Here is a 17,914-nt window from a genome sequence, read left to right as displayed (position 1 = left end):
GGCAATTAAAATGTTAAAAAAGTTAATTAACCACAAAGTCAATTTCCTAGGTTATGCATCCACTTACTTCTATGACAAGGAAAGCAAGTAAGAACAGAGGCTAACAAGTTATCCTATTTCTGCAGTACTTTTGTTAACAAACATATACTGGTCCAGATCTCAGCACCAACACACATGGATTATAACCTATATGGGTACATTTTATATGTACTTATATAGAAATACCATATAATATTGTATACCTTTAAATTCTTGTTTTACAAGTTATGGTACTTTGCTTTAGAGAACTGGTAGGGTACCCCAGCATAATCAGAAAAAAACCCTGACATCATGATCTTTCAATAAGTAGAAGACATTCAGTCTTCTGATCTTGTGAAGAGAAACATGGAAGTAAATCATAATATTTGCTGTCATAATTAGTTCACCTTCTGGCACAATATTTTAAATCAGTTCCCTAGATCTGGTCAAAAAAACACAGTGCACAGAACTGAAAGTTCTGCTTTGCATTAACTAGATCCTACTTTAATGCTCTTTTCCGCATACTTTTTTGAAGTAGCTTTAGGCCTGCAGATTTCCTATGGAACAAAAAAGGTTATATTTCCATTAATTTAAAGTCATCAAGTGTCTGTACTTCTTTTTACTACATATCTAGCAAAACTAAAATTGGGCATTAATAATAATCAGAATTATAATATCCTTAAGAATTTGCATTAGTCATTTTCTAGTATGCAAAAAAGCCTGTATTAAAAAAAGTTTCCTGCTGTCCCAGAGAACATTTCTTTTTGTGTTGCTTTGTCATGAAAAAAGTGATGTTTGACTTGTAAAAGAATTATGTGTTAATGTTCACCCTAGTTCTTCTAAAAGTATAATACATACTTAAACTCTCCTTAGTGCAAACACTGGGACTGTACCACATCTCAAACTAGCAGAATTTTCTAGTACTGGAATGAACTGTTTGTAAAAGCAAACTCGTTACTGAGATTTCTTTTCATGGAACATGAATTTCGGAACAAGAAAATGCAAACTCTCTAATAGCATTAAAGTATACATACTAAACAGAGAAAGAAGTTCTCTTTTGCTTCAGAACAGGGTTAGTATGACCTCCTTCACTGATTCAGACCTCATACGCTTTTTTCAGTAGTTTCCTCTTATCACATCATGCATTTTCTACTACTGACACAGCGAGACACAATTCATTTTTTCTAGTTCTTTCAATTCTTAAGAATGGTCTAAACCAACTGTTTTAGAGAAAAAGTGAACAACACATTCAAGCTATGAACAGACTTTAACAACAGCAACTACTAAATTCAATTGCTGTGGAGGGAGAACCAAGATTTAGATCAGTATTTGTATTTCGTGAACAGTCAGTGTCAAGTGTCTACAAAATCAAAGCGCCTAAGAAAATATATTTAGTGACTCACAAAAAAATAACTACCCTTATCTGTCATCTTTAGCACATGAAATGTAAAGAGACAGTCCAAGTCACAAGGATGTTCAGGAAAGAATGTATACTACTTCTTTTTTCATTTCTATCAGTTTTGAAATTTTGTACCCAAGCCAAAAAACACTGTACAAGATGAAAAAGGAAAATCACTTCTAGAACACTGAAAAATCTAGATTTCTAAATCAGAGGAAATTCACAGGAGAAAGATACCCAGGAAAACAAGCATGTGGTGAAACGTATTTAAAAATACAAATAAAAAGTGTAAAAACAAAAGAAGTGTCTCAGACGAATGGACTGACCCTCACCAACATCTTTAGATGATTTTGTTTCTTTAAAAAATAATGACAGATACTATTCCAAGCATGAATCTCTCTATTCAGTAAATAACTTAGATATCCAAGTGTGCCTCTGGACTGAATTTAGGGACGAACACATATAAATTTTGCATTGATGGCTATTCCTTTCTGTTTGAATCTTTCAGTCTCTGCTTTGAAAGACCTTATTTCTCTACACACGATGATATATATATTCTGAAGAAAGTGAGGCGCCAAACAATAAGAAGAATAATGTTGACTAATTAGTCACAAACAAAATGTAATAATTATGCTATAATGATGCAATTTTATATAATAATAGCAAGAGAATATATCATCCAAAAGAGAGGAAGGAAATTTCATTTGTGTTCTTTTCCCTTTTTAACGTGTCACTGCAAGAATCAGCATCTGTATTTCCATAGTAGCAGAAAAAATTCAAATCATATCTAATTAAAGGGAATAGACAAAAAAAAAACCTGTAAGATTGTTTTACGTTGGTTTGTTTGTTTTATAATCTTAGAAAGATGGAAATTTATGACTTTTCACAAGACTACTTTACAAGTGTGTAAAAATGCTGATGATAAGTAAAACAGTGTTTCTCAGCTAAGTATAGTTGCAACTTAAAACCTTAAATTTGTAATCATGCCTATATATCCTTTCCTTTCTGTTTGAGCATTATCCAAATGATATTAGTTGGTGTAAAAGTTACTGGGGCAGTTTATGTGGCATACAGTAAGGAAAAAATCATGCAAAAACCAGTGCTCATGTATAGTTTGACATCAAAGTTGTTTGATTTATTCATATTTCTTGGATATATCTACACCTTTTGGATAGGATGTTTTTTGGAACTGTATATCACACTCACTTCTCTGACTGACAGTAATGTACTAATTTACAAGTTTCAGAAGAAGGATTTTGCATACTTTGCACAGTGTTGTGTGTTCATATGTAAAGTTACTATTATATGGTCACTCTCTAAAGAGACCTGATTTAAATTGGCCTGACTTAAATGATTGTCTGATAAAGGCTTTAAATAGCATACAGATAGACATCGCTAGTTCCCTTCATGATGTGCTGAGATCTCTATGTAGAATAACCGAAGCAAGTTGCGTATTTGTCATTCAGTTAAGCTTTCTTAATAGGTATCGGTTGATTTGTATTTCACGTAATTAAATTCAATAGCCTACTGTCCAGGATCCATCTGTGTCTTGCTGTATGACCAGCACAAATCATATTTCTCATGGTTCAAATCTGATGTAAATACTTCTAATGAAAAGAAAGGAGTTCCAAACATCTGCCTCAGGCATTATATTATCAGAGATATTTTGCAAAACAAACTGCACTGATTTCAACCTTCATTTTAACAGATCCGGGGATAAAATAAATTAATTTATTTACCATTTACCTTTCTGTGCTGTGTTTGTGCTCATCAAGTCTGAGATGTTTTATCTCTGGAGAATAAATAGATTTATCCTTACAGCAGTAATACCATAAAGGTTGTTTTGCGGATTGCCGAAGATTTTCTGCACTTTGCAAGTGAGAAATCTTGGGTAAAGCATGCCTGCCTCTGAATCCATTTTGAAAATATTGACTTTACTATTGTCAAGCATTTTAACTTCGCACTTCTGGTTTTAGAAGTAATGGGATTCGGGATTCTTTTTGAAACTGAATACATTTTTAGAAAAGGAAAAAAGAAGATAAACAAGGGGGTTTTTAATTAAATGAGTTTATAGTCCTCTTCTACTTTACTAAATGCTAAATTATTATATGTTCCTGAATGGCCCGTTCATGGGATATGTATACATACATCCTAAACATCACCAGGGAAGATTTTCCTGAGAAAGTTCAAGGTAAATACACCTAAGAAATACATGCCCACTTACATTTGCAAACAGGTGGCCTCCCTTTGTTGCTCCATAATCCATCTTCTTGACACACTGCTGTTGCCTGTTGACTAGATTCTAGCTTGAAGCCCTCATTACATTCATATATCAATCTACTGCCCAAAGTGAATTCATTACCTATAACCGAACCATTCCCAGGGGATTCAGGAATACCACAAGAAACAGCTGAAAAGAAAGGAAAGAAAAAGATAAAGAATTGACATTTTCTCATGTATTATTTAAAAATATTGTCCCACCACTGAAATGAGAAACATAGATTAGTAATTTTGACATATCACATGCATAACAACTGAAATTAATTTTCAATCATATTTAAAACATTCTGATACATGTAATGGTATTTAAAATAATAACAAATGCTTTAAAGTGCATCTAATATAGACAAACTTTTCATATATCATTATTTTGTTTAATCCAATCATTGTAGAGACAGAAATTTCAATATAGGCTAAGGGCAATGGTTTATTTGCTAGGGAAAAATCAAGGAAGTGTCCAAAATGATTTGGTCCAAGAAGCAATGAACTGGAAAATTCTTAAATGCTTTCTAATAGTCTGTTTCCATTCTCTCAGGGCTTCTTTCTTTCCTGCACTACTATAAACAAAACTTCATATTTGTTTGTTCTATGCATAAAAAACAATGTTATTTAAGAATTCAATTTAACATTTTTTGTCTGATGAGAAAAGCATCTAAATATATGACTAGACAGGGAAGAGTTCCACTGAAGGACATTATTCAGATATTTAAACACTTATTTACATACTTGACTAATTCACTTCAGAATGTTGAATATTATGTGAACTCAGCCTTACTCATTTTCCATATCATGAAGGAAATTACTTACTGAACTATTTTCCCCTTTTTTTTTCCTCTTTCAGAATTTCTCTCCAGACGAGCAGTTATTCTTTCAAGCTCACAAAGTTTAATTTCCTGTCAACTTAGTGAAGTTTGAGTAGCATTTAGGTTTTTTGCTTATTTATTTATTTATTTTTACAGGAGCTCAGTTCATTTAACAGTATCTCATAATATCCAATTTTAGGGCACAGTATAATTACAAAAATATCTATTTTAGTCACTTTTAGGAAAGGTCTCCAAGGCAGGACTGCTTTCTGCCATCTGACTTCTCAGCTCCCTTGACTTTGATAATGAAAAGAAGAAAGGCAACTCTTCAGTATCCTTTTTAAAATTTCTTTTAATGCTATGCTTTATTTTAAAATAGTTATTTATGCACAGATATTAACTCTAGGTGCTTGAATAAGCCAGTAATTCTGGTAAAGATTTTATATTTGCCCCTTGGAACTTCTGAAGGGAAAGTCATAGTATTATTTTCTCTGAAAGGATATTATTTTCTGCAAAATGGTAAATTGGAGCAGAGAACCTATCATATTATTACAATGAATCTATTTACAGAGTTCATATAAACCAATATATGTATAGAATCACTACCTGCTTTGAGTTTGGCATCCAGTTTATTGCTTTTCAGTAAATACACTGAATAAAATACAGCTTTGAAGCTTTCATTTCTAAATATTTACCAATAAAGAGTGGAGTTTTGCAAATGAAAATGTCTTTTCCATATATACAGTCAACTGTAAGAAGCAATTCAATGTTTCAACAGTTAAAAGGTCCTTTGGGTATTTGTTCCTTTCCCCTTGACGCTGTGAAGTTTTATTATTTTAATAAAGTCAATATATTTCAAAAGAAGAAATGACAGTCTTTGTCTGAAATCTGTTAAACAGAGGTGAAAACAGTTATTTTTTAAAAAATCTAATTTTTATTCTCATTTACCCAATTCAATATAAGTGATTAATTTCACAACACGTTGTCATGCTACCATAAACACAACTCGCAAATTTGTTTCCAGTATTCCCAAGTTGTCACATTTGATGCATTTAAATTAAATACAACACAGCATTTTGCATATTATTGTAATGAAGTGAGGTAAGCATTATAAAAAGATGAATGGTTAGTTCATTTCAATCGTTTGCTTCTATCTGGAATCTGTCAAATTGCTAATAGAAGTAGAACTGTAGGAATGTTCTGAAATAAGCTGCTTCCCTTGTAACACAACTTTTTGGCCCTTTTTGCACCCTAACCAGTGCTGCTCTTGTCTTCTCAAAATTGAGTATTTCTCTCTCGGTGGGTAAGGGCTGAGACTCCTGCCGCTAGAAGGAGCAGTAGTGGGACAGAGAAGGAAGAGAGAGGTGATAAGGAAAGGGTTCTGGCGACTGATGCTTACCACTTCTAATTGTGTTAGAGAAAGTGGAGAAGGCGAGGATAAAAACAAGTTCTGCTGCTTCTGGAGCAGTCTTTTTATGATGACCACAGCAGGAGCGATGGCTTTTCAGGGCTCTGGTGTGCTCAAAATAGGCAGCAGAGCTACATCTGGTTCAATGTTCTATCTACGCCCTTAATAACCAATTTAGTCCTTTACCTACAACTAGAATCAACTCTGACTCTCTATCACATAAGCAGAATTTTAAATTTACAGAATGTTTGTTTGCATGCTGAACTGACAGAAAATTAAACTGTCACTCTGTTTTACTACATCATAAAAATGCCTATGCATTCTACATTTCCAGTCATGCTTACTGTGAAACGTCTCAGTGTCTCCAGAGCTGTGCACTATGTTCCTCCCTGTCCTTACAAGCCTCTCAGTTCCCTTCTGCCTTGTGGCAATGTGTCTGAATGCTTGATGTAGAACGTAGCTGGCTTAAGATTTAACTCCTTGTCAACTTCTTTTTCAGGTCTCCTTTCTGATATCAAAACAACAATCTCTGTGTTAAGTGTGCATACATTTAATTGTATAAAACCGAAATTCATAACTATCATTCTATCCACCCATCCATGTATGTGTACGTCTGCACATACAGGTGGATCTTATTCTAGTTCCCTCTAAATACTTCAAACATGAATAAATTTCAAATTATTTAGTGCTTTCTATGGGGCAAGAAGAATTTATTATGTCATTTGAAAACAAACTAAAAACCAGATTTGTTTAGTTCATGTTAGAAGCAAATACTTCTGTTTGCATTTGCTCTTAATCTCTAGCAATAATTTTTCTAGAAACTACTGAGAAGTTCAAGACTGAATAGCTCTTATGTGCAAGTTGGTTTAAGGAATAAAAGAGGTACAATGCCCAGGTCACACCCAGGTGGGCCTATCCGTTATGCCAGGTCTGATGCAATGTCCAGCGTACTAAAGCACCTCAAAATCTATGCTTACTGTCACACTTTTATTCTTAGTGTTGTACCTCAGTCCTCTAATGTCTCTCTTCTTTCCTTAGCTGCTGCTGAATCTTGTACTGCTACATTGTGAGGTTATTCTTATTGCTGCTTTAGCTACTAACCATAAAATCAGTTTTGGCATTCAGCTTTGTTCCTGTTACAGTTTATCTGTTTGCTTATTGTTTGCTTCTCCCTCAGAAACTGGGATTGGAAAGAAATATTCCTGCTGCTAGTAATTTCTTAAGGCTGCTAATGGCTTTTAGAACAGTAGTGTCCAAACAAAACATACCAGCACAGCGAGTTTCACTAATTAGCAAGTACTTTGATGTCTGAAGTAAAGTTAACCCGAAGTAAACAGACTGAAATGGCATATCATCTTTGGATAGTGGGAACAACATCACTGCTGTCCCACATCCAAGTATTTTGAAGCTCCCAGCTTCCCATATAATTGTAAAATGATAAAGAATGGTGTCAGGAAATCTAACTTGACAAATTGTCAACATGCTTCTTAGGTCAATGATTAGATGAGACTGCCAGGTTTCATCTGGGAGATATACATTCAGAGTGTGAGAAGTACATAACCCAATCCTAATTTTTTCTATTATCTTGCACAGCAGAAAAACATACTTCTTCCAAAGAACAGGTAATCAACGCAAGTTCAAAAGCCTTTAAATACCTAGAAACTGACAAGCAACTTTAGTTGTTATCAGTTGTTTAGCAGTTTAGTTATTTAGCAGTTTAGTCACACTATTTCTGATACAAGCCTTGAAGCTACTGGCCGCCTTGGCCACCTGGGCACGCTGCTCGCTCATATTCAGCCGGCTGTCGACCAACAGCCCCAGGTCCTTTTCTGCCGGGCAGCTTTCCAGCCACTCTGCCCCAGGCCTCTATCATTGCATGGGGGTGTTGTGACCCAAGTGCAGGACCCAGCACTTGGCCTTGTTGAACCTCATACCATTGGCCTTGTCCCATCGATCCAACCTGTCCAGATCTCTCTGTAGAGCCTTCCTACCCTCAAACAGATCAACATTTACACCCAACTCTGCAAACTTACTGAGGCTGCACTTGATCCCCTCGTCCAGATCATTGATTAAGACTTTAAACAGAACAGGCCCCAATACTGAGCCCTGGAGAATGTCACTTGTGACCAGCTGCCAACTAGATTTAACTGGATTTAAAGCATGCAAATTCACTTCATACAGAAAAGCAGCTGGAGACTGTATTAGAATCAGACATTGAGTTTATTTCCATACACTGGAAAATCCCTAAATTTTATGAACAAGCATTTATCGTTTAGTGACCTGCCTCTGGCATTGAACAAAGTGCTGAGAAAAGCATTTAAATACCCTAAAATTAAAGGTAGCAAAACAGAAGTCTCTAAAAGTGGGATTTGTAATAAAAAACATGCCAAATGGCTTATGTCTATGATATCCAACCGGAAACATCAGGGAGAGCCACACCACAGAAACCCTAATTCTCAGACTTGGATACATACAGAAATAACAAGGAAACCGGAAACAGCTGTGTGGTCTAGGGCTGTGGATATAAAAAAGGGTCATGAATGGTCACCTAGTTTATTCTCCTATCACAAGCAAAACTATACTTGACCAAGGTTTTTCTAATTTGTTCCTGAAAGACCTCCAATGATGAAGATTCCACATTCTCTACAGGCAATCTATTCCTCCGTTTCACTAGCTTCTGAGAAAAGAAGAAAAAAATAAAGTCTAACTTAAGATCCTGTTGAAGTAAATTTAGCTGTAATTCCTCTATCTAGAAAGGACATAGATAATTATTTCATTCCTCTTTGGAGCTTGTTTTAGCGTATTAAAAGATTGTTCCCCCCCAAACTTCTGGGTTTTTTTAGTCTCAAGTACTATACTTCTCTTACTGTTTTATATTTTGAAATACAATCATAAGTTTAGAATATAAGAGGAAACTGGGAGTTGGATTTCCTTAACTGTGTTACCTACCTCATGCTTTTATTTTAAGACTGCGTGCTAAGAGGGACGTTTTTTGCATAATAACATTTATCAGAAAGGTTAAAGGCCCAAGTTTAATTCCATGCTCAAACGCACAAAACAGCTAATTTTATGAAGAAGCAGTTTGGTGATTCCAGACTCATGGCTCTTGGGCAAACTGCAAATGGATGCTTTCAAGCCAGTTCCCTATAAAAATTTAATCAGTCTTCTACCCCAGGGCAGACACGGAACCCAGTTATGGTCCTGGAATAACCTTCGTTATTAGCTGCATTGCTAAAATTTCAACAGCTATTTCTTGCACATAGTGATAAAATAACAAGGATAGATAGAGTGTCTGAAGTGTTTTATGACTTTCTTGAGTCTGCTTAATTTTTGTTCAGAATTTATTACTTTCTGGGACTCTTTGTCCCCTGGTTATCCATGATCAAGTCCTGGGACCTCATGTCAAGTCCTGCATGTATCTGCACATTTTCCCTCCCACTTTCTGGGAATGATTCCATTCTGCTCTTAATTAAATTCTTCAAAGAACTGTTCTCCTTATTATTCAGAATTTCTCACACACCTCATTACGTTTAGATATAGCTTTCAAACTTAGAATGGCAAATTGGCAAGCCCTTCTCTGCCATTGCTACCACGTTACCATCACTGATAAGCAGCAGAAAGATACGGGGTAAATTTGCATATAATTCCTGACAGCTGAGGAATCATGAGGTCTTAAATTCCGGAGAAAAGTATGACCTAGAGGCTCCTAAAGTTCATGGCCTCATGTCATGGTTTGGGCCGGGTTGGCCAATGACGACAGATGCTCTCCCCCAACTCTCGCTCCAAGGAGAGGAAGAAGAGAGATAAAGAGAGTTATGAGTTTATAGAAAATTAAACTACTTTAATAAAATATTAATAATAAAATAAAAAAAGGAAATAATGAAATATATACAAATATATACAAATCCTTATTAAGCTCACAGGGAGATGTCACTGGCAGGCACTGGGAAAGTTCTAGATTAGACTCAGTGACAAATGGGAACTGGAACACGCTGGGATCAAAAGGCAGATGAGCTGACAGGGTCTTCTTCAGCGTCAGTCATTGAAGAAAGAGAGTCATTGAAGAAGAACCACCCTGACTCCTTTGATCTGTCAGCTCTTATACTGAGCACGGCAGATGGGATGGAACACCCAACTGGTCAGTTTGGGTCACCTGTCCTGTCCGCTTCTCCCCACAGGTGCAGCCCCTCCACAGGGTAAACAACCGAGTCAGCTGACCCTGGCTGCCACAGCAACAGGTATAAACAAGAGCCTCTCACTGAACAGAAAGTTGGCTCTGCTCCACCCCAAACCAGCATACCCCATCTCCTCCAGCCTAACAAGCACACAAGGATTATTGTCTCTATCCTCACATACTCAAAGTACCTGAGCTCCAGAGTAAGATGCCAAAATTTCAGTGCCTTTTTAAAAAAGACACCAACTAGCTAGCCAGCAAAATAGCTCCCAAAGTTTCACTGACAGTATTGACTAGATTAACTACATCAGAGTTTAGGCAGATAGGGCTTGACTTGTTTCCTTTTCCCATTGTCTACAGCTACCTCAGACATTCCTAGCCTTCCAAGACATCTGAAAAGTCTAGTGGATATACAATAGGAGCTTGTGCCTTTCTGAACTGGTATAAGGAGGGCAGGTAAAATATGTCTGGACTGGTAGATGGAGGATAGGACACTAGACTTCTATGTTTAAGTATATTAATGAACATCACATTAAACATCACATACAGATGTTTAAATTTAGTCTTAACATTGAACAATATCGCATCCTCCACTTTCCTGATCTCCTCACCAAGCTGTAAGCCCAGTCATCATTACAGGTTCTTCAGTGCAAAATGTCTCTGAGCTTTCAGTTCCTACACCAGCACCAGCTACTGCACCTAAAATGCATTCCAAGTAAGTTCAAAAGCAACCCTTGTCCCTACACCTACCTCATGCCTAGCCCACATGCAGATTCTTCCATAATTTGGTGACCTTCAGAAAGGTCAAACAGCATCATATGCCTTAACACATTATGGCATATGGGATTAGAAGACATCCTGGAGTCTGGAAGCACAGGTACATAGATTCTGCTTGTGGCACACTGGCAGCCTGATCTTCTCCCTGGACCGGTAGGGGTATAGCTACATGGCCCGTCTAGGCATGAAAATGCTCACACTGAAGAAATACTTAGCTACCAAATCACTCTGTATAAAAAATGTGAACTGTACTCGATGTTCTTCAACTGCAGGCAAATTTCTGCAGCTTTTTATTTTTCTTGCAAATAATACACCCTCAACAGAAGAGTAAGCATTATGCCAAATCTCAGTTGACCTTTTTCTTTTTTTTTTTTTTTAAGGTGCAAAATAGAACTTCCGTCTTATGTTGTTTTTAGAAATATTTGCATCATCCTTGATGGAACCTTAAGCAAAATACTTGTCTTGAAGAAGACATGAAGCACTGCTGCTGATGTCTTCAAAGGTAAAAACAACTAAACATAGGTTTTAATCAAAGAAGTTCCAGAAAGTCTTAAATATGGATGTTACTACCATTTCTTCCTATAAACACAGCAAACTAGAAGCAGACACAAATGATAATATGTTAGAATAGGTGATACATGATATGGATAGAATTTGCAGTCTTTCCCCTCTCCCCCACGTTCCTGATCTTATCTGACATACAACTCCTTAGTCTCCACTGTTTACTGAATAATGTGTGAAAAAGCATTTTTAACTAAACCTAACTGCGTTTAACTGTTTGTACTACTTTATGGTACTTGTCTTCTCTGTAGTTTGTGTGTGGCTTTTCACACAGATAAAATTATAAACGTTTGACAAATAGTAACTACTCTTAAGGGATGTCTGGAACAAGCTAAAGTAGACTGTGGCTAACTCCAGGATACACCAAAAAGCAGAAGTTACAAATTATGTCTTTAAAGCACTACTCATATAGTGATTTTCTAAAATAATCAGATTAGTGCCTGAAAACTAAAGCATTTTTAAAAAATGTTCTGTAATACAACAATAGTATGAACTGTGGACTATTTAGAGATATGTATTTTACTAAATAAAAAAGTACTGAAAATGTATTTTTCGTTTGGTCTGTATTTGACTGCATGAATCTATTTCTTAATACTTCAGCTCTACACACATTAAGTACACAATCCAATATGCATTTGGATAAATTCACGACGTCAATGTGTCTCTCGGCACACAGCAGTATTGACAATGCCGTATCTTTGTTTTGTAAACTATTCTTTACAAGCAAATTATAGAAGCATACTCAACAAGAAAACACCATCTTACCTTGGCAGATCGGCACAGGAGAATCCCACTGATACATGCCATTTTGGTGCCGCCTACATGTCGCATTGTTGTGGCCAATCATTCTATACCCAGGTTTGCAGTAATAGCGAACTTTACTTCCAGCGGGACCACCTGTTTTATTTACAATTCCACCGTTCCTCAAGATAGGGTTTAAGCTGCAATAGGGAGCTAAACGCCAAGAAAGGGGACATTACTAAAAACACATAAAACACTATATACAAAGTTCATATTATTTATGACATGTGCAAACTTTGAATACCAATAAAATTAGTACAGAATCCTTTACATTACTTCTGGAATCCTCAGTGAAGATTCAGACTTCTTAAGCAGAAATACCATGAAGTTCAAAAACATAGTTTATAATCACAAACCAGTTTGTTATTGCACATGAGGAAGCTGCAATCGGGAAGTACACAGATTGTTCAGTATGTTCACTCACACTTAGTAAACAGCCTACTTCAAATTTGATAAATTTATAAACATAAAACTGTTCTTTGAGCTACATAATATACAAAACTAGTTATGAATAGTTTTAATAAAAGATCTGGTACACTTAGACATCTAAGTCAAAAATCAAACTTTTTGCCAAGTATGTTAAAAAGTCACATGACAAAATACAACAGACTGATTCACCAGATGCATTTTTTTCTGAGTAAAATTTACATATTTTTTATGTACATGTTTCCCCAAGGAAATTTGCCCCATGGCAATTGTATTAATTTTTTAGCACAAGAATGTAACTTAGGTGAGTGCAGCTTCTTAGATGATGAATTTACATTACATCTGAAGTAAGATAGAATGCACTTTTTTAAATATAAGTTTTGAAATTAAAATAAACCTTGCTAAACTTTAAATGCTACTGCTACAAATACTGTTCACAGAGAGATTTTCCTGACCAGTGTGGTCCTCAAGAACTTGTGATAGATAGATGATATGTTTAGACATGTGCTGAGGAAGTAAAAAAAGTACAAAATTTATAATTCTTTCAAAAAATGAGTAATAAAACACAGTTGCAATACCTGTATGTAAGGATGGAACCTGATTACCCAGACTGGATCCAAGTCAAGCAAAAGTACAGGATAGTGTGACAACACAAATCTGTTTGTTTCATGCAATCATTTATCACTGGATAAAAGCAATATTAAACAATTACCTTGACTCCATATTGATGTACAAGTCACTGCGTATTTGCAGCACTGCACCATGTCAAGATTACAGAGATTAATATCTTTTCAGAAGAAGCGTGGTAGGACGACGGCTTGCAGAAAATAAAACCTGGCTGAACAACTACCACTGAAGTAAGCCTATGAGCATCCTTCACAGGGAAGACGGTGTTGAATTCCACTGATAACTAAACATCAGCACCAAGGACATTGAGACTGTAACTGCTGCTACAATACTAACTCTCTACATCATACTCAAATGTGTCTTAGGTCTACTATGATAGCCATATAATTTTATATAGACAATTATACAGTAGAAGTTGGGGCTTTATTTCAGAAGTACATAATTACAGAGTTTGTTTTACACCTATAAATATTTTTCATATTATTTGTTTCTTGCACATATCCCTGATTTCCTTCTTTCAGCGCTCCATATCTAGCTCACTTTTTTTTTTTTTTGTATGTGTATTTCATCACCCTAAGGTGCACCTATGATATCAATTACTACCTAAAGATGGATGTTTCTGTTCACTGACTATGGAGACATCATAGGTCGATCAGAATTCTAACCAAGATGCTTCCTTTAAATGTCTAGATTCGCGACTTTGATGTCACAGTACATCAAAGTCAGTATTTCTAAGAAATGCCACCCAACAAAAGCATCACAATTAGGTCCTACATTAAAGATGCTGAAAAACGTTGGCATCTGTTGAGATTCTACTAAAGAATTATAGTTCTCAGATAAGCAATGCTATTTCTACTAGAAATGTCATTTTCATACATTCTTTCACTTGGGGAGATATTTCAAAAAAAAAGAATCAAAAAGGAAAAAAAAAAAAACCAGGATGAAAATCAATAAGCTAGAATGGTCCAGTAAAACAATTGTTTGGGGTCATGTTCTGTATTCCTTATAAGCACAGTGACATTCAGTTACATGCCTAACTAAATGAATTTAATTACTGAAATACTCTTTAAATTTAGAAAGAGATTTGACATTTAAAGAAGCACAATAAATATGGCTTTAATTTTCTTTTCAACTTATTGAAGAAAAAAATAATATTATTGCAACCCAAGCTGTTTAAGACCAAAAGACTAGTGGTTAAGGCCACTGAAGTCATCTTCAGTAACCTCATAAGCACTATATAATTTAAAATATCCTAGGAGACCTTAAGAACAGCATGTGAGTCCTAAACACAATATGCCATTCAGACAAAACTCCAAATTGATGTCCTGAGTACTGCAATTCTAAACAAAAAATACTTGCCACGTGATATGTAACCCTGTAGCCCAGTAATACAGTATTGCCTTTGCTAGTAACAGGTCAAACTTTGTACTGAGTTTACAAGTCCTCAAGACCAAGGTTTGTCAGGCTGGTGTCATGTCAGCCTTTTTTGACCTGCCTGCAGCTTTGTTTTCACTTTGTTTAACAGACTTTTTTTCTTCTGATCAGGTAGGTTTAAAGTGGACTATATATAGTAGAACCATGTGTAACTTGAACTTGACCAAAAGCAGAGTGTAAAAATGCCTTAGCAAACAAAAATAATCATAATTTTTGTTTGATCCTAGAGTGAGGAAAAAATCGTCAATATCACATTCTTCCTGTTGAAGGACTCTAGCTGCTGATGACTTGCATTATCTCCCCCAAAACAGCAACACCAAACTGAAGCCATTGATCTTGGGTTCCCAGGGAGCAATGGAAGCATGACTGTAGCAGCAGGGAAAAGGTTAGACAATGGGAATTGTGTGTACAGCAATTATAACCATACTGGTTTTCTGTATAGTAGCTTTCCTTTATTATTCTTTTTTCTTTTTTTCTTTTTTTTTTTTTTTCCTATACCCATTTAATCTGGACTAGTAATTCTTTTTTTAAACTGATAAAATTTCAGTTATACTAACAGTAAATTCCTTGCTAGACATATAAAGCACGGGGTTTTTACCCATAAAAAGATTTTGAGCACAACAGGTTGCAGTTTGTGTTCTGATTACCAGGGAACTTATTGTCATCTTTTAAAATGTGGTTCATTTTAACAATCTATAGTATATATGAACCTCTAAAGAGATCATCTTTAAAGTGGCATGAAATATGAGACATTTAGGCTGCTGAATTACACAGAATGATATCGAAATACTGAATACTTCATGGGGGGGCCACAGGGGAAATCTATCAGTCATAGTTGTTGCTTATGTTGTAACAATTAACAATGCCCAGAGCCCAAAGGCATAGTTTAAACTCTCCAGTGAACTAAGTGGTATTCAGAAAAAAAAAAAAAAATCAAGCAAAAAAATCTTTTTAACTAAGACGAAGAAACTGATACAAGAAAACAAGAGGATCACAAAACAGCAATATCACTCAGAATTAACTTCAACATCACTTTGGCAAATATACTTAAGTCTATTATTGCAAATGGCTATATTGCAAATCCCCTATAGAAATACATATTCTTCTTCCCCAGCTACCTTGATGACTCCTGTATATCTGCTGCTTTGAACCATCACTGCAAACTACTGTTATTACTGCTTACTTTTCCTGCCACCCAAGTGTCTCTGAGTGAGTGGCAGCGGTTGCATGGGGTTGGAAAAAATTGGGAAGAGATCTGGGAACTGAGATATCTTTGTAAAGCTCTGTGGTCATCTGACATTGTGAAAGTTAAAGGAAGAGGTTCAAGTGTGAAAATAAAGCTATGAGCCGTGTTTGACTGGGTAGGAAGGCTGTAACCGAGTAAAGAGAGAAAGAATATTTGACACAAAAGTACTGGGTTTAGGAGCCCATGGGAAGAGCAGTCGTGACAAACTGTGCAATGAGATCAGAAGTAGGAAGGGAGGGAGTGGAAGATAAGAGCCAGTGATGGAAACAAGAGAAAAAGAAGGACCTGGTAGTCTATTAGAAGTGGCATCAAAAAGATGAATGTATCGGATACTGAGATTATGTTCAGAATGAAATTTAATGCAAAGAAACCATATGTATGATTCAGGGAAAGAAACTGAAAAGTAAAACATATAAAATCAATTGGAATTGACTAGTGAGAGAGAGAGAGAGAGAAAGAGAAGATCATGGACTGAAACAAGGAAGAAGGAGGATAGTGAATTAGGGGAGACACTGCAAAGAGGAAGCACGGGAAATTGAAATGGGAAGCTAGAAGGGAGAGAAAGACTGACAAGAGCTAGATAAAGAGCTATCTTACATTGCCTACCGAAGAAGCACTAAAAGTAGACTGTGATTTGTAGGGAGGGGTGGAACAAGGATGGATATCAGACAGAAAGGTTGGGGAGGACAGCAAGACCAGCTTGGCAGAGGTATTTTGACCAGAATGAGTGTGAGGATTGGGACAAACTAGGTATGGTGAGCAGGACTACATGAGTAGTTAATTCCTTAAAGTACAATGACTAGTTCAACAAAGGGCAGTACAGAAAGGACCCCACACGTGAGAAAGAGGCTGTGCTCACAGATTACCAAATTTTACAATTCCATGATGGTTAACACTATCTTGGAAATCCACATTAATGTGCATATTTCTCTTTCACTGACCTGACCAAAAAGTGGAGGAAGTCTACTACTCTGGTTGCAATAGATATCTATGTATATATAAAATTTTAAGTATGGCTGATAAAACATGTTTACCATCATAGCCCCCCCATGGCAATATACCTGGGATTTTCTGTTTGCTTGTCAGGTACTTAGAAAATAATTGAAAACAACATATCAAAAAACCAAAACAAACAAAAAAACCCCAACTTCATTAGGCTGAAAAGAATTTTACAGACAACCTGTTCCAGTGTTTCACCACCCTCAAAGCAGAGAATGTCTTCCTAATATCTAACCTAAATGTACCCTCTTTCAGTTTAAAACCGTTACCCCTTGTCCTGTCGCTCCACTTGCTGATAAAGAGTCCCTCCCCATCTTTCCTGTAGGCCCCCTTTAAGTACTGGAAGGCTGCTATAAGGTCATCTCTTTTCCAGGCTGAACAATGCCAACTCTCTCAAACTGTCTTTGTAGGAGAGGAGCTCCAACCCTCTGATCATCTTCGTGGCCCTCCTCTGGACACACTCCAACAGGTCCATGTCCTTCTTTTGTTGGGGGCCCCAGACCTGGTTGTACTACTCCAGGTGTGGTCTCATAAGGGTGGAGCAGAGGAGCAGAGCCACCTCCCTTGACCTGCTGGACACACTTCTTTTGACGCAGTCCAGGATACGGTTGGCCTTCTGGGCTGCAAGCACACATTGCTGCCTCACGTTGAGCTTCTCAACAACCAACACCCCCAAGACCTTCTCCTCAGGGCTGCTCTCAATCCATTCTCCACCCAGCCTGTATTTGTGCTTGGGACTGCAACAGCCCAGGTGCAGGACCTTGCACTTGTTGAAGGCCTTAGTCTGTAATCTGATGATCATACTCTGGCTTTGGATAGGACATTTACTTTAAACGATATAGGGAACAGTCACTACTTATTCTTTCAGTACATATACCTTTGTTTTTAAAAAAAATCTAGTTGTTTAAGATGAGCTTCTAGGCCCTATTAGCTTCAAATTACTCAGACACTGTTCAAGACG

General features: G+C 36.4%; 1 protein-coding gene across 1 annotated transcript in view; it reads right to left on the bottom strand.

Moving 5' to 3' along the window:
- Window positions 1-17,914, bottom strand: part of CSMD1 (CUB and Sushi multiple domains 1) — a 1,197,588-nt gene that overhangs the window by 82,626 nt on the left and 1,097,048 nt on the right. Inside the window, exons 49-50 of the mRNA XM_074581652.1 lie at window positions 12,186-12,374; window positions 3,642-3,827 (exon numbers count right to left, since the gene is read on the bottom strand). Coding sequence (XP_074437753.1) covers window positions 3,642-3,827; window positions 12,186-12,374 — 375 coding nt within the window. The remainder of the gene's footprint in view (window positions 1-3,641; window positions 3,828-12,185; window positions 12,375-17,914) is intronic.

Source organism: Larus michahellis, chromosome 3 (assembly GCF_964199755.1).
Source record: "Larus michahellis chromosome 3, bLarMic1.1, whole genome shotgun sequence".
In the NCBI taxonomy this organism is placed as follows: Eukaryota; Metazoa; Chordata; class Aves; order Charadriiformes; family Laridae; genus Larus; species Larus michahellis.
This window is presented reverse-complemented; position numbering and strand designations above follow the sequence as displayed.